The sequence below is a fragment of the Triturus cristatus genome, chromosome 9, assembly GCF_964204655.1.
Source record: "Triturus cristatus chromosome 9, aTriCri1.1, whole genome shotgun sequence".
NCBI lineage: Eukaryota > Metazoa > Chordata > Amphibia > Caudata > Salamandridae > Triturus > Triturus cristatus.
The window spans coordinates 576908554-576932669 of NC_140592.1; the positions used below are offsets into that span (position 1 = coordinate 576908554).

The 24116-nt window shown below is 45.8% G+C and overlaps 1 protein-coding gene across 1 annotated transcript in view; it reads left to right on the forward strand.

The window, feature by feature from the left end:
• The first annotated feature begins 16673 nt into the window (after positions 1-16673).
• Positions 16674-24116, forward strand: part of FOXA3 (forkhead box A3) — a 136053-nt gene continuing 128610 nt past the window's right edge. The window contains exon 1 of the mRNA XM_085625598.1: positions 16674-17387. Within this exon, the coding sequence (XP_085481724.1) occupies positions 17316-17387 (72 nt within the window). The 5' untranslated portion in view covers positions 16674-17315. The remainder of the gene's footprint in view (positions 17388-24116) is intronic.

The window sequence follows — 24116 nt, forward strand, 5'->3', positions numbered from 1 at the left end:
AAATCTCTGAATACCAGGTTAATTGCCAAAAAACAGAAACAATGGTGTGGAATTCCCAATCATCTACAGTAAAAACAAAAAAACTGAATAAAATACTTAGGGATGATTGAAATACTGAACAATATTGATGAGATTGCTCAAGTAAATTTTGATATAAGAGCGAAGGAAACAAGAAAGTTGTTGAGATCTTGGGGCAATCTGCCCATTTCATTCATTGGGAGATCAAATATCATAAAAATGTCTATTCTGCCTAAGTTCTCCTTCATCTTTAATGCTATCCCACTGGATTTTGGGACTCAGTGGATTTTTTTTTTTTTTGCAGAGTTTTATATAGCGCGAACTTGACCCGAATCCAATCAGGTATCAGAGCGCTTTACATAGCACCCGTTACGCTACATGAGGACACACATTCATTTTTTGTGAGGCACGGGGAGATTAAGTGATTTGCCCAGAATCACAGGATGTTCAGCGTTATTACAGAGACTCGAACCCAGGTCCCCAGGTCCGAGGTCGAGCGCCCTAGCCGTTAGGCCAACTCCTCTCCCCATTTTAATAAGATTCAAGGTGAAATCAATGAATTTATATGGGCCTAGAAAGGAGTAAGGGTTGCATGGAAAAAACTACGCAGGAGGAAAGATCAAGGTGGTGTTGTCAGCCCTGACCTTCTTCTTTGTTACAGAGCCTTCCAGTTTAAGAACATCAGGATTCTTCTTAAAACCCACTCCTTCTATACACCCTACCTACAAGCAATCACTGATGTCGACTGTTGTTTATACAAATTTGGTCACCCAAAATATTTCAAGAAAGTCAAACTGAAGGTTTTAAGTGCAGCCTGCAAACAGTGGTATGAAATAAGGAGAATCTTGAAATGTCCATACTACAGCAGCCTAGCACACATCTGGAATTCACCAGGAACTCCTGAATGTTCCGGCAAGATGGCGGCTGGTCAGACAGCCGTGTGAGCAGGACCTCCGGGCTCCCCTGTTAACGATCCCCGCTAATGCCTTTTAGCCGACAGTAACAGGGAGGGAGTGCAATTCACCAGTACAACGGACTATGATGATTTGGCGGCTGGTCTTACCTCAGAATACAGATCCGCGACCCCCGTGCAGCGCCTTCAGACCGCTCCGTGCCTTAAAACTGAAGTATCCGGTGGTGTGGTCAGCCCTGTCCGGCATGGCGCCAAAAGCTCTCCCCAAGGTCACCAAGTCTCGTCAGAAAGCGGGCGGCACCAACAGCCCGGTAAAAGTTACTAAGAAAGCTCCGGTAATTAGTAACCAGAAGGAGCCGACACCTAAGTCAGTCCGAGCAAAGCAAGATGGGCATCCACTCTTCAAGCCGCAGCGCACGAAAGACGAAAGTAAACCTACAAACGTACATGAGTTCTCCGCCTCTGTTCCGGCAGCGGTGAATGCGTCTCCGGTGCCGGTTGTCAATTCCGGATCGATTCCATCTCTGTCTGAGGGGCCTGCAAGCTGTGATCCAGGGCAGAGTGGTGCTGAGAGTGGCAGAGGCATTCTGGGTCCTGTAGTTTTGCTGCCTAACTCTGGGTCTACACCTGAGAAACACAGCCACAGCAATATTTGCGGCATAATTAGTCAAGCTGGTACCATCCTTTCTGCAACTACTGGGTCTGAATCTGTAAAGGAGTCTGAAATGGGTGATAAATTCTACTCAATGTCTGATCCGTCAACATCATCTGAAGACGACAGTCAGAGTAAAAAACTACTTGATGAGGACAGCGAAAGTATTTCTTCTTTCGAGGATGAAAATCAGCCGGAGGAGATGACAACCAATGAGCCAGACACAATCCGGAAAGCTAAGGTACAAGGGTATCTGGGGGACCCTTTGGCTAATAATATACAAGAGCCATTAGCTTGGGATTATTCATTCACTAGCAGTGTTGCTGATTTAACTACTGAACAAGGGGTTGCTACCTTGGGGCCTGGTGCGGAACAGGAGGCTCCTAAGGAAGTCACTCTTCACTCTATCTACCAGCTTATCATGGCGCACAGATCAGAGACCAGGGCAGAGAGCTCAAGGGCCCAGAGCGCCTGCCGCAAACTACAGAACTCAATTAAAAGAGTCGCCAAAACGTGTGCTGATATCGCAGCTAGGACATGCGAGGTGGAGGAACGGGTCTCAAAACTCGAGGATGAGCTGAGTGCACAGAGAGGGGCCACCGAGAGTCTGAAAAGTCAGAGGGAGGATGTCACCTGGAAGCTCACTGACCTAGAAAATCGAATGAGAAGGAACAACCTTCGCATTCTTGGTATACCGGAAGGCCTTGAAACATCAGATGTGCGTCAGTTTGTGGTAGAACTATTTACTGAAGCTTTTCCGGATCTAAAGAGCTGGGACTGGAACTCTGAAATACAAGGGGCCCATCGTTTCCCCTTTAAAGTGCGACAGCAGTCAAATCAAGACAATGTGCCACCCCGTGCCATACTGATTTCCTTCAATAACTTTTTGGCCCGTGAAGCAGTTTCTAATGTAGCCAGACCTAATCGGAAGAGAAGGGGAAAGGGTCAAGAATTTTTTGTTAGGCCAGATTTTTGTCAGGCTACAGTTGAGCGAAGGTGGCAGCTTCGCTCACTAATGCCTCTGTTTCAGGCGAAAGGTGTGCAAGTATTTTTGCTCAATCCGGAAAAACTAAAAATATTGCACCAAGGAAAGCAACTGTTTTTCTTATCAGAAATCTTGGCCAAAGAATTCCTAAATACATTATAATTAGCCGTTGTGAAGTCCTGGGAATTCCTGGGATGTGTATTCTCTGGGCTAATAAGTATATGACTTGAATGTCACTAATCTTTTCTTTTTGGGCCAGCTCAGCTATGCCATGTTACTATTATGTATGTGCTGGTGCATTCTGTTCTCTCTCTTCTTTTTTTTTTGGGGGGGGGGATTTCTACAGGGGAGCCCTCCCGCTCCACATCACTAGGGACCCACCGGTCCTTTTGCCGTGTTTAAGGGGACGGGGGGGTGGGGGATGGGGAGGGGGTTCGCTTAGAGCGGTCCGGGGGGGGAGTGAGAGGTGGGGGGGGAAAGGGGGGGAAAAAACACAACTTGTTGTTTAGTCTAAATGATGTAAGGTTAGCATGTTTTGCAAGCACAGTACAGCCAGGTGTGGGCAAGGTTTTTCTATTAAACTGTTATTTGAATGTCAAACTTAGTAGGATTAGTGTCTATCTTTATGTCAAGTTAGGCCCTGGCCAAAGAATTAGAACTAGACCTGAATGCTCTGATAAAATCGATGGAAGTAATAATAATTAGCTATGACTAGCTCCTATCTCCGTATAGCCACCATCAACATATGTGGGCTCAACGATAAGAATAAAAGAAGAAGGGCACAAGAAGACTTCAAACTTTTTGGTGTAGATTTATTATGTCTACAAGAGACCCATATATCAACTAAAGAATGTAATTTGCTAGATACTATGGGGTTTATGAGACTAGCACATACCACCCAGGACTGCAGGACAAAAGGAGTTGCCATGCTATCTAGAAACACTAGTCTGATCTGTGATCGTAAAAGTGTGGATAAATTGGGTAGATGGACTCTTATGGTCATCAAGGGAGGATCTGGCCACTTTACATTGGTCTCGGTCTACTCCTCGGTATTAGATGATCCCTCAGTACTGAGATTCCTATCTAGCGAGCTCCCGTCCTGGCCAGAACCTTACATATTATGTGGTGATTTAAATATCAATGGGGCTGAAATCGCTGGCAGCACTGGAACCAGCGACCGTAAACCACAAGTGCGTAGGGCATTAAAGTACTTAATAACAGATATGGGGCTCATAGATGTTTGGCCTAAATTAAGGGGCAAGGATCCAGGCTTCACTTATTATTCAGCCCCTCATCAAAAATGTGCCAGACTGGATTACTTCTTGGTTTCACCATCACTTGTTAAGGCTGCAAAAATTGAATTACTCCCCAGGGTATTATCCGATCACAACCCATTGATTTTTGAGTTTCCTACTGACTGTATGGTAAATAAACATAAAAAATGGTCATTCGAAAGGGCTATTCTTTTAGATCAAGACTATAGAAACTATATGAGAAGTAGGATAGGCGAATTTTTTAGCACCAACAAGGGCACGGCTTCTCCAGGAATGGTCTGGGACACATTTAAGGCCTGGATACGAGGGGAGACCATTAGCTTCGGAGCGGGCAGAAGGAAAAGATACACTGATCAGGTGAAGGGCTATTACCAGAAACTTTCTCAACTTGAGTCTGAATTAATAGTAAAAATAAGAGATAAAACCGAACTTTCTGAAGTTTTGGACTCAATTTTAGTGATCAAATCAACTTTAAACGATCTCTACTTAAGCAAGCTGGCAGGTCTATATTTAGTTAAGCAGCGTGAATGCTATGAATATAGCGAATCTGTCGGGCGACTACTTGCAATCAGGACCAGACAACAAATTTCTGCCAGTCATATAAGCCAAATAAAAAATATGAATGGTGCTCTAATCTCTGATGAGGTCGAGATCAGAAACTCTTTTAAAGATTTCTATAGAGCCCTGTATGCGGCAGAAGCGACCCCAGAAGCGATCCCAAGTGAAGGTTGGGATCCTCTGCTTTTACCTAAAGTAAAACTGGCAGACGAGGAGGCGTGTCTTCTCGATGTGGGATTCTCAGATAAAGAACTCCAGAAGGCATTATATGATCTACCATCATCTAAAGCTACCGGTACTGACGCTATACCCTTAGAATTTTATTTTAAAAAATTTAAGGAGTTGGGAGCAGAGCTTCTTGGTCTTTTTAATTCCATAAAGAGGGGAGACATACCACCGGCCTCCTGGGGTTCGGCCAATATTGTCATATTCTTAAAAAAAGATAAGGACACGCTAAATATGGGATCCTATAGACCCATAACACTCCTAAACAGCGATGCTAAGTTATATTCTAAGATTTTCTCTTCCCGCCTCAATAGAGTTATGCCGCAATTGGTTTCCCGGTGGCAGCACGGATTTATACACGGAAGGGGGACAGAGGATCACATAAGAAGACTTATTACAGTGCTTGATGCCTCTGATGTCTTAAAACTCCCAGTAGCAGTGGCATTTCTAGACGCCGAAAAGGCATTTGACCGTGTCTCCTGGAGCTACTTATGGAAATGCCTTAAAGCTAATAATTTAGGAGAAGGCTTCATTAGGGCAATGCAGGCTCTTTATTACAAATCGTCAGCGCAGGTACAGATCATGGGAGTCCTTTCTGAAACTTTCCCCATAGAGCGAGGGACAAGACAAGGATGCCCATCTTCCCCCTTGCTATATGCGCTGTATATGGACCCATTTCTCAGGGCCTTAGAGACCTCAGAGAACATCTCCCCTTTTAGGCTAAATCATATGGATATTAAAATTTTGGCATACGCTGACGATGTCGCTGTTGTCACGTCGGAATTATCCACTGCATTGCCTGAAGTCGAAATGTTGGCCGAGAAGTTCGGTCGAATTTCAGGCTATAGGCTTAACAGGGACAAAACCCAGATTCTAGTTAATAAATCTATGATTTCTATAGATGATGGAGGAGGCGGTATATCTTGGTATTCGTGTTAGGGCTAAAACTGAGGAGATAGTAGAGGCAAATATAACTCCTATAATACATAAAATTAAGAAGGATATGGGTCGATGGGATAATCTGAAGCTATCTATTATCGGGAGATGTAACTTGGTTAAAATGGTAGTTTTACCGAAATTACTATACATTTTTCGCACAATACCCCTGGAAATACATAATTCGTGGTTTCAGCTGATTGAGCGAGAGATAGCGAGATTCATTTGGTCTTATAAAAAAACCCGCCGTGCAAATTGTTTTCTAGCTCTACCAGCTGAAAGAGGCGGACTTGGGTTACCAAATTTTAGACTATACTATTTGGTGGCATCACTCAAATATTATTGGCCCCTGTTTCGATCCCTCGATAATAGGACCACGATAGTGAATGCCCAGCCTACTATATATGAGATGCTAATGGGCCCAGGAGTACGTGGCTGTTTTTTAAAAATGTATGAGCCCAGCTACTACAAACGAACTCGATTTAATAGTCAGATCACTGCATATCAAATTTGGACCAGGGTTAGAAACAAACTAGGTATGGGCAGGTTTAGTAGATACACTCCATTCCTTGACAACAGTCAGGTCCCCGATACACTGCTGGATGGATATTTTGACCGGTGGATAAGGGCCGGAGTTCGTAATATAGCAGACCTGTTGGATGGGGATCAGCTAGCCTCATTTGATATAATTAAAAATAGGTTTAATCTTACTAACAGCGACTTTTTTAAGTTTCTACAAATAAGGGATTTCATTACTAAGAAAATTGGAGGCACTATTGGATTTACTGCTATCCCGCTGTTAGAGATCATTACCGGCAGCGACCCCCCCACAATTTCGAGGCTCTATGGGATACTCATGGAAGGGGTACCTGATGATATCGAAAAGCATTCTAATAAATGGCAGGAAAGGCTTGAGGTTACCGACTCGTGTCTGGAAAGCGCTATTGTATTAGCTAATACTGTATTGTCTACTGCTAACCTCCACGCACAATGTTTTAAAACATTCTTTGATCTCTATATCTCTCCTGCTAAAATCATTAAATGGGGCGGGTCGGAGGGTATTCACTGTTTTAGATGTAAAATTCTGGGTGCAGACTTGGTGCATATTTTTTCTACATGCCCGGAGCTCGAGAAACTTAGGCTGGAGGTTACCTCGTTTCTGCAATATGTTCTTAATAGAAGGATATCGTTATCTCCCCAACTTATGTTACTTGGGGTATCAATACCAGAGGACAACTGCAAGGAGTTTCTTTTTATTTCGATGTCTATACTTAGACTATGTATTGCCTCCTCGTGGCTTGATCCACAACCCCCAACATTTGGGCAATGGAAAACACGCTTGTTACATGTATTTCATTTGGAGACGGCCCTCTATGCTCAAAAGGGGAAAAGAGGAAAAATTAAGGGATTAAAGATTTGGAGACCACTTAGTGATTGGGCAAATGATTTACACAATAATAGTTAAATCTTTTTTGAAACGGTTTATACTATATACCTCCACTGTATGTACGTGCTTGTATCTCAAGTAAGGCTGTAACTTTGTTTTATCTTCAATAAAGGTTTTGAAAAATGAAAAAAAAAAGGAACTCCTGAATGCTTGAAAGACACTCTGACAGGCGCCTTAAAGAAGGCTGGTATCAAAAAGTGGGGCCAATTGTTTCAAAAAGGCTCTTTGAAAAGCTGGGACTCCTTATCAGCAAGTACTGATGGAAAGTTGGCCAGGTTTAAATATTATCACCTGGCAAGCTGAGCAAAGGGTTTGAAGAAGCTCCAGGAAGACAAAACAGAGTTAGAAAAAGAACTACAAAGTGAACCAGCAAGGAAAGAACTATTGAAATGGTATTGGCGCATGATACAAGCAGGAGAAGAAGAATTTACTTTACCAATGGACCGATGGAAGAAGAATTTCCCTACATGAGACCTGCAACATCTATGGCAAGTATCCTGTTCTTTATTATGGCACATAGTAGTATCTGCACCTCTTAGGAAAAATCATCTTTTCACCCTAAACAGGGCATGCTGGACACCAGAAAAATTAACAAAAATGGACAGGCAAGTGGTGAAAAATTACCCAAAGTGTGGTGAAGCCAAGGTAGACGACATCCACATGTTCCATCAATGCCCTCACCTCGGTATTTTCTGGAAAGAAGTGGGTAGGATCATTAACAAAGCATTAGGACAAAATATCGAGGTAAGCTTAACCACCGTTATTTTTGGTACAACTGAAGGTAATGATTCTCCTCCTGTCTTAAATAACAATCTAAAACAACTATTGTTTATGTTAATCTTACTAGCTAGGAGAGAGATATGTATAAAGTCAATACTTGCCAACCCCCCAAGTATAATTAAATGACGATCTTCTGTGGGGAAATTCAGACAGCTGAATAAATCTAGAGGGAAAAGCAATAGGACTAAATTCTGGGAAACATGGGACAAGAACATACACCAAGACGAGGCATAATGGTAGGATAGGGAAGGAAGTCCGATGATTACTTACAATGCAATAAAAGCAAAGTCAGGGATGGTCACCTTGGTGGTTCTATGAGAGACCGTCCTGGGAAATTTGGAGATTCAAAGACATAATCTCATTGTAAGGTGTGAAGGCAATCCCTTCTTTGAAAGTATGAGAAAGACATCCCACTCAGAAACAGGCTAAAAAATTGGGATCTTGTCTACTCATATCTCAACTTTTGCATAAATGAGGACTAAAAAAAAAAAAAAAACATGTTGATGCTTGTCTTCAGACAGCTCACAACAGGAACCACACAGAAGAAAAGGGAATTCATCACTACATGGGTCACTCCAAGGTTTGCTCTTGGAAAGCCTTGGTGCAGTCCGTAATGGGAACAGCTTCGGCTGGATATCTCATACCAGAGGACACCGGTGACTTTGGTTCCTCTTCAGTCTGCTACATCCGGGTTTTTTGCATGCTGGGAACATGCGGGGCTTTCTCCTTCTTAGCAGCCTCTCCTCCTGCATAGCCAGGCACACTCCTTAATGCTCTCAGCAAGAAGTTGAACTTTTAGGTGCTTAGGTAAACCCTCAGCTCCCTCAGCAAAGGGTTCAGACCAGGTAATGTCCCTTCACATTTGGGAAACTGGCTGTCAAGCACGCCAGCCCTTGTCACACAAAGGCCCCTTGAGTACTGTGCAGAGCACTTCCTTCCTTGGTCATGAAACTTGAAAAAGGAAAAAAGTTGGATGGTTAAGGTCCCATTTTATTTTCATTTTTCAGACCAGCGATGTGAATCCACTATCCAAAATCACACAGCCATTGTGACTGGTTCTCTTTCCAAAGTCATCTCTCGGCTGTTTTTCAGACACAAACTTTGTACTAGATGATAGCTTTCATGGCAAATAACAGTGATACTGACTCCAAACAGGAGTACCCAAAACAAGGACACAATGAACCAAGAGATTCCTGCACCATGCTGTCATCAGCCACTCTGAAGCAGTAATCAGGGACATGCAAAAGGGCAAGCCTGCCTAGAAACTTCCTAACATTGAACAACAGAAACTGCAGTCCCATCCCTCGCCCCTAACATCTACCCAATGGAGGTGCTCAGGATAAACTAATGAGCAGCCCTTTGATAACAAGGACCTCAATACATTTCTAAGAGTATCCCTGTCTCCATCCCAGTTCACTTCAGTGTATGGATCGTCACTCTTCAGCCACAGGAATGTTGTTAATGCACTTCCGCTGTCTGAGTGTCAGACCCATTAAGGGGCAATAGGGCAGAAAGGAGCTACTTGTCCCCAACAGTTATGGTTGAGGTAATGTGCCGCTGATGTTCTAGAGCCCGTCCTACTATGGCTCAGCAAATACAACCCCCTCTGCACTTGACAGTCAGAGTAGTGAGGGCAAGCAGTCAGAGGCTTCTCAGGGAAGCAGTATGGGGCTGCACGAGCTCAGACGTCAACAGTCATCCAACAGACACAATAGCTTGTCTTTAGGAAAAGAAAATACTTTTGAATTGCACAGCAGTACTAAATACTACACAGTTAACTTATGTCACAAGCCAGTGACCCTGGTGGCACTTCTTCCTTGTGACCCTATACTCACAGAGTCGCCTTGCACAAAACCCTCCCTAGGTGACCCCTAAATGCCTGGCACTCCCTGTGGTTAGAGTAGAGTAGAAATTTTATTTGCATAATTAATTAAAATTATTACAAAGTTCACATAATAAAATAACAATACAAAGTTAGAAAATTAAAATATTTACTCTCAGCTACCATTTCTTTTGTGGACATTACATTTAGTGTCCAGAGATTAAGACGTCCCAGGTGGCCCACTGTCTGTTTGGCCCTTCTTTTCTATTAATTCTAGGCTTTTTTCTTACTTCTTCCAAAAATTTGACTCCGCGGCATGCCAAGATTATGGAGGAGCCTCTGAGCCAGCATGTGACTGCGTGTCTGCAAGAGCGAATGTTTAGTTCATTAAAAATGGGTTTCAGTAGGAATCGTCTCTGGTTTGTCAGGGCCGGGCATATACAGAAAAGATGGACCAAAGTTTCTGTATTATACCCGCAAAGGCGACATCGTTTCGTCTGATAAGACAGTTTCCAAGATGGTAATAGATCTTTTGAGACATGCATCCCCATCCTATAGGCTATAAATGCCTTTTTAAGATGACCGTTGAAATGGGATGCTAAATATGGCAATGGTTTTAGGGTTGTAAAAGAATTCATGATGGTCCAGCCATGTCGACGTTTTGCCAATGACTCTTTATCCTCCATAAAGGATTTCCTTTTTGCCACCGCATTGGCTAGTTTGCTTAGCGTGGCCTTGTCTGTCCCTGATTTCCAGACTGATTCCAGCTCCAACTTTTCTACACATAGTTTCAGGTATTGTCCCCAGATGTTCGGTTTTTCAGTTTCCCCACTTTTTTTTATTTCCTCCCAACTTAGCCAGTCCAAAGTTTCTGAGTGTGCAGTTCGAAGTTTATGGAAAAGTTTTACGAAGCTACTCATGCTCCGGTATTTCTGATTTTGCAGGCCAAATTCAAGCCTGACTTGTGAGGCTGAGGCAGATTTAGGCAGGTTGAAGACCGCTTTGTAAATTTTGATCTGTAAGTTGTTTAATAGATCGGCCTCCTTCCCACGCCATGTAACCAAGCCATAAGATAGAGTGGGCATTATCTGTGCTGCCATTACTTTTAATTGGTGGTTATAGTTAGGACAGCCCATTTTTCCTTTTAGAGAGCGGTGGGCAAAAATAAAGGATTGTGCCTTTGCTTTTAATGCTGTTTTATGGTCCCTGTAATTTGCTCCTTTTGTTATTGTTATTCCCAAGTACTTGTAATTCTCTTGTTCTTTCACTGTTGTCCCTTGTGCCGTCCATTTGTACTTTAATTTTTTCGGGTCAACTAAACGGACCACTTTGGTTTTGTCTTTGTTTAGTTCCAAACTTTCCCTTTCTAAGTAGGATGTTAGTTTGTTAATGGCTCTTTGTAAACCGATTGGGGTTTTACTCAACAGGACGATGTCATTAGCATATTGTAAATAGTATATTAGATTATTTGCCAAGTGTGGAGGGTGACTATCTACTGACTCGATCGCGTTTGTGAGGTCAGAAAGAAAAAGATTAAAGAGTGTGGGGGCTAAAACACAGCCTTGTTTTAGGCCTTGGTGCGTTGGGATACTCCCTGTAGTACTGCCTCCATTTCGAAAATTCACCTTTGTCCAAGTGTTATGATATGAGACTTTGATGGCTGTTAAAAGCTGGTGTGGCAGCCCCCAACTCTCTAATTTACTCCATAGGCGCTCTCTGTTTACTCTATCAAAGGCGGACTTGATATCTATAAAGCAAGCATACAGGCGAGTGCCCTTTTCTATAGCTTGGTCTATTAGGATAGCCAGACAAGTTAGGTTAGTTATTGTTCCCATTCCTTGTCTAAATCCAGTTTGAAATGTTGGCATAATCTTTGTTTCTGAAATCCAGGCTTGTAGTTCGAGTAAGATGCAAGAGGCATATAGTTTAGCCTCTACATCTATTAAAGATATCAATCTATAATTTGAGGGGTTTCGATGGTCTCCGTGCTTGAATATGGGGTGGACGATGCTACCTTTCCAGGAGGCTGGTAGCTCTGCTTGTTTGAATATTTGGTTAAACAGGGGTGTTAGGGTATCCGACCACAGGTCCGGGTCATGCTTGAAAATTGAATTTGGCAGCCCGTTTGGTCCTGCTGCCCCCTCCGTCTTTAGTCTTAATATTATCTTCTTCAGTTCGTTTTTGGTGGTTAAATCCTATAGTTCTATTGACCCATTCTCTGGTTTTTCCTGTATGCATTCCCGGTTATTATTTTTTTCCTCTCCTTTTGGTTCCTCCATGTGGTCCTTCACTGTCCCTGAACTATTGTTGTGACCTGCCTCCATGTTACTGTATAAAATGTGCACGTGTCTGATCCAGGTATCTGCACCAACCCCAGCTTCCTGTTGAAGTTTAACCCCTTGATTGAGATCATTTATGATGCCCCAAAAATCCCGGCTGTTAGAGTTTTTGCCCGAAATTAACAACTTGTTCCAGATGGTTTCTTTATATTGGTATTGGTATTGGTAGGGGTTTTTTATAGAGCGCACAACTCACCCTGGGGCATCTAGGCGCTTAACTGGGAGAATGCGGGAGAAAAAAAGTAACCACAGTGACCGGGAACCGATTAGAACAGGAACGTTTTTAATTTCTTCCTGAAAGTAGTCAGTGACTGAGTATTGCGGACTGCTAACGGAAGTTTGTTCCAATAGTTAGGGGCTAAGAATGAGAAGGATCTACCTCCCGTGCGTGTGAGGCGGATTCTGGGAACTTGAAGGAGGTCCAGAAAATTGGATCTAAGATTTCTCTGAGAGGAGTATTTGACCAATTTCTTTCGAAGATAGTGAGGCCCACTTCCCCTTAGAGCATTATAAGTCAGACTGCAGATCTTAAAGATAGATCGATTTCTGACATTCAGCCAATGCAATTCTCTCAGCAAAGGTGTTGAGGCTGAGCCTGGAGGGCGATTCAAAACAAGCCGTGCTGCCGTATTTTGGATAACCTGAAGTTTAGCCAGGTGGATTTGGCTCACTTCTGCCAGCATCGCATTTCCATAATCTAAGCGACTGATAACCATTGCCTGGACTAAGGTTCTGCGCTGAGAAATAGGGAGAAATGGGAAGATTTTCCTAAGCAACCTTAGCCCATAATAGCAAGAGCTGGTTGTTGCCGCTACCTGATCTTTCATAGATAGGGTCTGGTCCAAATAGATCCCAAGGTTCTTTACCAACTTCTGGGGAGTGGGGGGGGGACCAAGTTGATTGGGCCACCACTCATCCGACCAGCTGTTATTCGCTTTACCTAAAAGCATAACCTCCGTTTTACCAGGGTTAAGCTGGAGGCAGTTTCTCAACATCCAGTCAAAGATGGCCAGCATACCGGAGGCGAAGCGGGGTTTGTCGAGTTCTGGGTCCGTACCAATTGTGAACATTAGCTGGGTGTCATCAGCATATGACACAATTTCGAAACCCAGATGCTCGACTACTTTTGCCAGAGGAGCCATATATAAATTGAAGAGAGTAGGGCTCAAGCAAGAGCCCTGAGGGACTCCCCTGTCCAGCAGCATTTTTTTTTAGACGAACGGTCCCAGCATAACAGTTTGCGTGCGACCCAATAGGTACTGTTCTAGCCATTTCCAGGCTTGACCTTTAATGCCACAATCCTGGAGTCTCTCCAACAGCTTTGAATGGGAGATCGTATCGAAGGCTGCGGAGAGATCAAGGAGAATCAGAATGACTGATCCTCCTTTATCAACAGTTAGCCTCAGAGAGTCGGTAACGGCCAGCACAGCCGTCTCTGTACTGAAACCGGGACAAAAACCGGACTGTGATGGATCTAAAAGATGGTTTTCCTCTAAGTACAGGCTTAGTTGGCTGTTAATGCAACTTTCCAAGATTTTCCCTAGGAGAGGTAGCAGGGAAATGGGGCGATAGTTAGCTAAGATCAAGGGGTCAGCCGATGATTTCTTCAGTATGGGACAGACGACCGCCTCTTTCCAAGCAGTCGGAATTGTGGCCGAGGTGATGGAATTATTAAATAAATCTCGGATTGCGGGGGCACAGCTTAAGGCCAGATCTGCCATGATTTTGGGAGGACAGGTATCCCATGGTGACCCCGATTTCGCTCTCAAGAGAGCTTTAATCACCTGTTCAACTGTAACCAATGAAAAGCAGTTGAGGGAACATGCGTTTGTGTTATTTTGTTTCCGGGGCGATTGAGAGGAAGCCATCAGAGAGTTAGTAGTGGTGGGGAAATTGGCATAGATGTTCAGAATTTTTTCCCGAAAGAAGGAGGCCAGGGAGTCACATAGCTCTTGTGTTTCTGGGGGCCGCTGTCTGCAGGCTTTTGGCGAGACAAAGTCCCGTACAACCTTAAATAGGGTTTTCTGGGAGTTGCTCGCATTATCAATTTGATCAATAATATAGTGCTGTCTGGCAACCTTTAAGTTCAGGTGGTATTTGGACAAAGCCCTCTTGTATAGTGTTCTATTTTCCTCTGATTTGTCCGAGCGCCATCTCCTTTCCAGGTGCCGGCAGCTAGACCTTTCTAGCTTCAATGTACCTGAGAACCAGGTATATGTTCTTTGCGGCAGTCAATTCCTTCCTATAAATACTCCTGGCACTCCTCAATTTAGATTTGTTTACCGCAGATCCCAATGTTTTTTGATTTGCCAGGGCCCGTACCTCCTTGGCCACCTTTCGTTTTTTAGCTGTGAGATCCATGTTAAACCACGGCTCCTTTTTGTTAAAGTTTCTGTGGTTCCCTGAGCTTGCTGGGAACTCTTGCTGTAAAACCTGGATCATCTGTTCCCAATTGGGTACTCGATCCTCCCCCTTTTGGGTTCCAATGTTAGCCATCTGTGCTTTAACTGAGTCCACGATTTTGCCCAAACCCTCACCGCGCCATTTTAATTTTTTCAGGTTAAACCTTGATGCATGTTGCAGTAGAGAGGTCATTGTTGGCGCCATGCTTCGGGCAATACTCAGACTTATTATTTGGGGGAGATGGTCACTTTCGGCTCGATGTTCTATTCCAAACGCTTCAATGCTGGAGATTAACTCATTGCTCATTATAGTTTAGTCAATTATTGAGTGTACCCTGCCACGTAAATATGTGGCGGCTGGCGGCCTATCCCTCTTAGAATTTCCATTTAGTATTGTCAGTCCATAGTCATTTAAGCTGGATGCTAACTTTTTTCCTCCGCTGTTTGCTTTTATCTTTACCTTCGCCTTGTTTTGATCAATAAGAACGTTGTTAAAGTCCCCGGAAATAACCAGTGGGTGTTGTAAATAAGTCCTCTGCATGAACTTAATGAGTGATAACTAGGTCACGTGTTTTTCTTTTTGTGACTGTCTGTTAGGGTGGATGTAGACATTGAGTATTATCAGTCTCCACGGTTCCGTTCCCGGTGACTGGTTTTCAGTGATTTTAATCACTTGGACCCACTTCAGGCCCACGTCTATCTCCTCAGATGCCCAGTTAAACTTGAGAGTTACATATGTCGATAATCCACCACGGTGGTTACAGATAAAAAATTAGGCAGACTCCTTCCCTCTCTCTGCAGGCAGGCTTCTAGGCACTTGAGGAGGCCCTCAACTCTTCCAGTAGAAAATGCAGACTCTAGGTGATCTCCACCTACCTCTGGGAATCTGGCTGTCAGACAGACACCAGCAGTACTTCAAGTACTCTAAGAAGCACTACCATCAATGGTCTTGAATAACTTGGGTTGGTTCCCACGTTTATACTCAACTTCAAGATTGGGGATGTAGACCCAGTGACACAAGCTTCGGAACAGGGTTGGAGTGTTTCTCTTTAAAGCTTTCCTTTCGGGTTGCTCTGCAGGTACAGCCCTTGGGTAAAATGTCCCTTGTCGTGGCAGGTAGCACTGGGGCTGTCTCTCGACTGGAGCACCCTCAACAGAGGCACAGAGAAGGGTGAAGGATTCTGAACCTGGCTGTCATCAGCCTCTTCGTAGCAGTCATCAGGGTCAGACAATAGGACAGGCCTGACCTAGAAACTTCCTCATTTCTCACAACAGAAACTGGAGTCCCACCCATCGCTCCTACCATCAAGCAAATGGCAACGCTCAAGGGGAGCTAATCAGAAGCCCCTTGTTAACAAAGGAACTCTTGTAATTTCTAAAGTTAGGCTTCTCACCATCTTCCTCACTTCAGCGTCTGGAACTCCAGCCACAGGAATGCCCTGTCTGGAGAAGCTGTCCACATCCTCCATCTTGTGCCATGTCAAGTTAGGGGCCTAAAAATGAATCCCATCTTCACTATTCAGGAGCGAGGACATATACACACATGCACGCACACACTCCTACTTCTACTCAAGTGCTATACACACACTTGACATTCACACACAGGATGCCAGCACAAGATTCTGGACATGCTCTCAACGGCATAACTTTACAGAAGAGGGGCCTGTAGGCCACACCCTCATTTTCAATAAACCACCCTCTCCATTGACTAGGAAAATGGTCTGGTAATGCTAATGATTCATATAACTCCGTAGCTACCGCCAGTGCTTTCAGTGACTTACCCAGGGCATACCCAGTGGTCCTATGCCAGCTATGAGGGGACGATTGCGGTGCCCCTGTCGGATTACTGAACAGATTCAGGACCTCGAGATGCAGAGACAGGCCAAGCCTTTGCACACATGCAAGTTTAGCTTATTAAGGGCCAACACAAAGTAAGGATGCCAATTTCATATGCATTCAAGCAAAATGACGCTGCTATCCAGCGGCTGCTAGTAGAAGTCAGAGGGCGTTTGCCAGCCCTGAAGTCGAGATGTTTGAGACATCCGTAACTTCAGAGACTTTACCATTCTGACTTTAAAACACTGCGAATTCTCTTCATCGGGCGCAGTGACGTTTCCCAAAACAGGGTCTTTAAGGGAAACCCACACAAAATCCTGAGACAGGGCACTGTATTCAGCAGACAGGTTTAGTCTGACGTCCGGGCACAGGAGAGCTGTGTTCCTCCCTCTCCCTTCAGTCGTAGCCTGGAGGTGGACTGTACCTTCAGTCCTGGAAACGCCCGCCTGGGACTGGAACACCAGAGGGCATGACAGGCTTTCACATGGCATAGAGCTCAGCTCGCGGCGCTCAGGTTATAGGCAGCAGGAGGTGGGTCCCAGCCAACCTGGGCTTCTATAAAGACCTGCGTGCGTTGCAGCGCCGCTCCTGGGAGAGAGTGAACTCAGCTGGGACCGGGTGTGGAAGACACGACTCCCTCGCCGCCGCTTGCTGGTGGCCCGAATAAAGAAGGCTGTCATTCACATGGAACGCCCCGAGCTAGCAAGTCCGAATTCTCCCAAAGAAACGACTGTTTATTAGCGCAAGGCCCAGCTTTTGGAGTTATCCGCACTGCAACGCAAAAATATTCTTGAAGGTTCGGCGAAAAAACAGGACCCAGCATTTTCCTTTCTCTCATTGCGCTGTGGTTGTTTATTTATTTTTCAACTCTCTACTCTCCGGAGACTGCTGCACAGAAAAAAACTGCGTTTTTGGAAGGGGTACGAAGGAGATATTGCGCCAGGTAGAAGAAATAACGAAGATAAAAATTTCTCCTGTCACCAAGTAACGAAAGTTTAAAAAAAACTACTTCATCACCCAAAAATTGCTTTTGGAAAGCAACGTTTTTTGGATTTTCACTCGTGAACAGAAGGCCTGGAGGCATTTGATTGTTGCGTACCAAATATTTAAAACATTAGGGATTCTGGAATGCTGGGCTCAGTGAAAATGGAATCGCATGATATACCGGACTGGAATTCGTACTATGGGGAGCAAAATGAGGTAAGACACGGACAAAAACTAAAAAAAACGTGCCCGCGTATAAAACAAAATTATTTTTTCTACTTTTTTCCCATGATACAAGATACAATTTGGATACCAGAATAGAAACCGCTCAGTTTAAATATCGTGTGGACCCGTATATATACTCTACTTGCGCGCATTTTTCTTTATAAGCTTCCAGGAGGCAGTGCTGACGAAGTGGCGGCAGGCCGCTCGTGCCAAGCGCGCCTGCTGCTACGTGGAAGTGGCCAGGATACATCGACACGGGGCTGGTCGTGGAACCAGTATGGCGGCCACTGTTTACGCACACTTTACAGAGATGGGTGTATTACAGGAGGTGCCGTTTTGGCAAGGGCGAGTGAGTTAACAGTTCTTCCATAGGGAAGTAGACAGAAAGTGCATAATTAATGGTAGTTCGTTTGGATAATAAATACTGTGAGCTGGTATGCTTATTGGCGCTTAGAAACTTTTGAAAAGTTAATGTAGTGCTAGTGACAGTTGAAGATTGAAACCAATGGGGCCTGCAGTTTGCCACAGTACAGTTAGATTACTGGGCAGTGGAATTTACCTGCGCAATGTGTCCGTGCTCCGCCCTCCAGACTACCAATCCGCTCAAACCTCGTACACTGCCATCAACGGGAGTCCCTCACACTGCCCCAGTGCCAACATGCTTACCATACCCATTGGCGCGAGCTCCCCACACGCCACCCTGTTGTACAAACTGCTTGTTCGCCACTTCTGCTGGTGCCAATGTGAGTTCCTCACTCTGCCCGCCAGTTCCATCTTTTCACCGTATGAAGCAGTGCCAGCTGCTCCCGGTGCCCATCCACGGGTCGGAACGTAGTAGGGAGTGCAAGGCTGACATGGCGTCGAAGCCAGAGACGAGTTTAGGGAAACGTCTCGGCTCTCAGTGCGAGACTGCCGCAGGCTGAGAAAGGCAGCAGGGGGTTCACTTTTAGAAGGGGCTTTCTCTGCGTTTGATGAAAGTCTGTGAGGGGCAACACGGTGAGTGAATATGATACTGTGGTCTATTGTAGGGGCTTCAAAGGCCTGTGGGGGTTGCTTCCGGAACATCAAGATTTTAATATCGACCTGCCAACATATCATGATCAAAGTATTACTACCGCAGCTCCGTGGAGGTAAATATGTAGGAGTATACCTGGATGTAGCATCCTTAACTCCACATGTATGTACCTCCACTGTATATGCTGATATACAACTCACGTGGGTGCTTCAGGAGAACGCAAGGCAGGCAGAAGTAGACAGCAGTAGTTAAAAAGAGACAGGACGAGAGAGAGTGGGCTGGCAAGAGGCCTGGAAGGAGAAGCATGAGAAGCTTTGACAGCATTTATTTAAAAAAAATGATATGTCCTGTCGAAAAGCATTAACACGTTGTATTTGAGAAGGGGCAGTGTGAGAGAAAGAGAATGCTAGAAAGGTAGAAAAAGGGGCTGTCTGAGAGAACAAGTGAGAAGAAACTAGAGTGGCAGAAATCTAGCGGGAAACAAGAGACTGGACCAGAACGAGAAGCGAGAATGGGGTAACTGGGTGACAGAGAAAGGGAGGCATGGGTGAGAGCAGCAGTGGGCAGACATTCGCAGAACAGTCACATCAACCCCTTGTGTTCTGTCATTTGCTGGTCCACGGATTTATTTATGTTTTATTTGTGCAGCTTTATACAGGGCGAGATCGGCCCAAGGTCACTGGAGCGCTGTGTTTTTTTACACAAGGTCAGATTGTTTTTTAGGCACAGGGGATAGATCCGTTCAGCCCCTAAGAGCAAGGATCTCCCATGAAATACGGGAAAGGGGGAAAAGAAGGGAAAGAACGAGGGGAGATCAGTAAAGCAGCCTCTCGGTGAGCTCTGACATCCAGAGAGACAGAGGGGACAGGCACCGGCTAGAAGGGGAGAGATGCAGCGATGACGATGGGAGACGTTCTGGGCTGAAAGCAGAGGAGATATACAGAGAGGAGGCGAGGGAAGCCACCGTAGCTGGATAGAGACAAACATAAGAGATAAGAGAAGAGAGGCCTAGAGGCGAGGAAGAAGGTGGTTAGGTTGAAGAGAAGAGGCAAGAGGAGGAGAGGAGTAAAATAGGTAGTCATTTGGGGGATCTAGGACGGGTTTAAAGAGAAGGGAAACAACAGGAAAGACAATGGGTGAGCAAGAGTAACAGAGAACTATCCAATGAGAACTGAAACTTGAAACAATGTGAATAGTGGGAAAGAGAGGGAATGGATGATAATGAGCAGAGATCAGATATCAGGGCCCAGGGGAGAGACCAGGGCAGAGGAGTCAAATAGATAAGCTGAGAAGTGTTGAGGCAAAAAGGACGAAACTTGGTTGCTCTAAAGGGTTTTTAGAAAGGAGAGCTGATTTGTACACAGGCCCTCTGAGGGGGGGGGGGAGGAGAACGGAGCCACACAGATGCCGTGAGAGTGGGTGAGAATTGACTCACACACAGGCCCTCGGAGTGAGTGAAGAGCACTGACTCACACACAGGCCCTCAGAGAGAGTGAAGAGCACTGACTCACACACAGGCCCTCAGAGTGAGTGAAGAGCACTGACTCTCACAAAGGTCCATCAGAGAGAGTGAAGAGCACTGACTCACACACAGGCCCTCTGAGGGGGTGACGAGGGCTGAACCACACAGAGGCCATGAGGGTGGGTGAGCATTTACTCACACACAGGCCCTTGGAGTGAGTGAAGAGCACTGACTCACACACAGGTCCTCAGAGTGAGTGAAGAGAATTGACTCACACACAGGTCCTCAGAGTGAATGAAGAGCACTGACTCACACAAAGGCCCTCAGAGAGAGTGAAGAGCACTGACTCACACACAGGCCCTCAGAGAGAGTGAAGAGCACAGACTCACACACAGGCCCTCAGAGTGAGCTAAAAGCACTGACTCACACACAGGCCCTCAGAGAGAGTGAAGAGCACTCACTCACACACAGGCCGTCTGAGGGGGTGACGATGGCAGAACCACACAGAGGCCATGAGAGTGGGTGAGCATTTACTCACACACAGGCCCTTGGAGCGAGTGAAGAGCACTGACTCACACACAGGCCCTCAAAGTGAGTGAAAAGTACTACCTCGTACACAGGCCCTCTGAGGGGGTGAGGAGAACTGAGCCACACAGATTCCCTGAGAGTGGGTGAGAATTGACTCACAAACCGGCCCTCAGAGTGAATGAAGAGCACTGCCTCACATACAGGCCCTCTGAGGGGGTGAGGAGGGCTGAGCCACACAGAGGCCATGAGAGTGGGTGAGAATTGACTCACACACAGGCCCTCAGAGTGGTGAAGAGCACAGACCCGCACACAGGCCCTCCGAATGGGTGGGGAGGGCTGATCAATAAACAGGCCCTCAGAGAGACGTAATGAGGTCTACCTCATAAACGAGCCCCCTTGAGTGGGTGAGCAGCGCTGACTAACACGGGCAGGCCCTGAGCGTGGGTGAGTAGCAATGTCTCAACACAGGTCCACAGAGGGGGCAGGGCTGACCCACACGCGGGGCCTCAGAGAGGGTCGAGGAAGGCTGATGTGTAGTTTGCACACAGCCTCAGAGGCCAGGTGAGGCCGAGGATTTACCTACTCAAGGTCCTGGAGGAGGAATAGGGGGAGGGGTTGGCGAGAGGAGACCTACACAAAGCCTTCAGATGCCAGATGGGGAGGAAGCACAAGGGCTTAGGTGAGACACTGCACTATAAGGTTAATCATTAACCCAGCACTTCTGCTCCAAACAAACATGGGAGAAAGGAGGGGACCAAGGAGGGAGGGGCAGGAGACCAACACTGCTCTCATGTCAGATACACCTGGAGCAGGAAAAGTCCCTTCCAGCCAGGGCTTCAAGTGGGATGAAAAAGGTGTGTGTGGGGGGGTCTCTAAAAGTGGCGTGGCTTATGTATTTAAGGATGTGGCTTAAAAACATCAAATACATTTCTGTGATTTCCGTAGTGGGCCACCAGACCGGCATTTTGGTTCCTCTCTCAGGTTTAACACCACTAACACATGCCTAGGGTATTGGCTTTGCCAGTGGTTGTTGGCTTTCAAGATAAATGATTAACAACAATTTTGTTCTAAATAATATTGAAAATATTTTTGTGTCACCACCCCCAACCACGTAGCACAAGCACTGACCTGTAAGAACTGCCTTGTCTTTTACTTTCACTTTGTCAAAATATTGACAACTGAGTCTCTCCCTCACGCACATTTGCATGGTATCACAACTGCAACTGACATACATGATCATTGCTCTGCACTCTGCAGAGAGGCCAAGGATTGGATGATCAAGTATTCCGAGGACCTGCTGGACCCCTAATAGGCACTGAGAGAAACTCCCTCTGCCTTCAACCTCAACTCCAGATCTCACAACCGTGGGCCATTACACACACCTGGAGGTGCCCCAGTTTAAAGTATGCACTGCACAAGGGAGATGAAATGTGCTACACGAAAAAAATGTAGAAACCCAACATCCTGGAAATATCTAACACGCTTCGGAAGGCAAGATTATGGTAAACATCTGAAATATAAGCCGGACTAAAGTGCTGACATGGATTTCCATAAAAATGTATTATATTCAATTGTTCAGAAATCTAGCAGTGTTTTTAGCAGCATAGTAAAAGACATGAACATAGGGCCCCATAGGGACACGTTTCATTGTCCATTTTGAGTACTGCCGGGTCTATGACCCGGAGAGAACAGCCAGCTTCAAGCCCTGCTTCTACCCAATATCTGTCTTCAATACAAGAGAGGTTTTGCTGCTGGTTTTTCTCTCTAAAGTTTACAACTTTGAGAGATCACCGGAGCCTCCATCTATAGCAGACAGTCAAAGTCTGCTCCTACAGGCAGACTTCATAAACCTGCATATCCAGCTAGCCAGACTCTCACTGCATGCTCCGCACCACAGTCAGACCCCGCAGCCTGCATCGCAGTAAGACCCCCACATCAAGACACACAGAACCTGCAATTCTAGCCAGAACCCCTCAGCTTGCACCCACAGACAGCCTCTTAAACCCTGCATATCCCTGTGCCAAGACTCCTAGGCTAATCAGCGCCCTAGGGAGACCCCGACAGCCTGCACCCGAAGACAGAGCAGCATAGCCTGAGCTGATAGACTATCCCCTCTGGCCTGCACCAGAAGCCGTCCTTCCCCGTCTGCCCTCGCAGCCTCACTCCCACGGTCTGCGTCCCATGTCAAATGCCATAACTTGCAATGTATGTGGGTTCCCAGTCTGCACCCCACTAGTAAGACTCCTAGGACCTGCAACCCCAGCCACACAGAAGCAACTTGTGCTCCCTACACTACTTACCAGGGTCCTCATCACTAAGGGGCCGGAGTGACCGTAGCTGGCACCGGGCATTCCCCTGGTGGGCCGCTATGGTGGAGGCCGGTTTTGGGCACCTGGCGGCCGTTTTTGTTTCAGGGGGCCTGCAATATCATCCCCGGTAACAAAATCGTCTGAGACCGGCCCTTGCAAACAGCTGGGCCACAGCCCCTCAGCCCCCTCCCCCCCCCAGGGGGGCCGGCCGAGCAGTTTGCCTGGGCCGGTTTGGCTTCCCAGTCCGGCCCTTTAAAAGTACACACTCTTGCCAAAGAGCATATTGCCTCTCCCCTAGCCAGGCTCTTGCAATCTACCCCTAACCACCCTCCTTGGCATGCAGCCATTGCCACCTTGTTTGACTTGCACCACGAGCCATATCTTTTGATCTTCCTGCCACTCTATAACCCCACAGCTGGCATCCCAGGTCATACATTCACAGCTTGCACCCCATCCAAAGTGAATATCGGCTGCCCTCCTAGACAAACTCAAACAGACTACACCACTAGCCAATCTTCTTGGCCTGCAGCCTTGGCCATATCGCCTGCGGAAGGCCAGAAACCCACTCTGCACTCCATGTCAGACTCCCACGTGCTGTAAGCGCCGCTGTCCTCCCATGGCATCAAACTCTGCCAGCGTGGCCACAAGCCCATCTTTTGAGCCTACAACCAGACCCTGTGCCACCTCAGGTTGAGGGAGTTCAGAGAACAAAGATCTTCCCTAAGTAAGACAGCTCTTAACTAAGCTTGTAATTTACATCAGCTCTACGTATTTTGCAGCCATCTTATTCTTTGCCGATTTTAAATACCATGGTACTATGGTAACTGCCAAGTAAACATTTCTCCTTTGCTAACATGTCAGCAAAAACGTAAAATATCCCCCGGTCCAACCAACAAGAGTTCTTAAATACAACCTTCCAGATTCATTCTCCTTCCAGGAGAGACTCCTTCAAGCTGGTTCTGTTTTACAGGTAGCAGAGTATAATGTTCAGGGGGCAGGCACAATGCAGGACTTTGAGGGAAAACAGGAACACTGTGTGACCATAAGGGCCTCTCACAATTTAAATGGACTCCGTTCTGTAAGTTCAATAAGTAATTTCATTTCATTTACCGAATAATTTTGAAATGATAAACTCAAATAAGAAAATGTATGTAGTTTCGTAATTTAAAACATGCAGAGTTCATGTACAGTAATGCTTTCGTTTTTCGGTAGCTCTTGCTGCCGCCATTTTAGCGCTCTAAATAAAAGACATTTCCTTATGACACACTACCCTTTTTAGCTATACACGGCTAAGAAAAAGGCTGCTGCGCAACACGAATTAGCATTCTACGACAGCCTGAAATTATTATTTTTCGAAATTTCTGCATCTATGAAATACATGTTTATTGAGCAACGGTCCAAGCGGT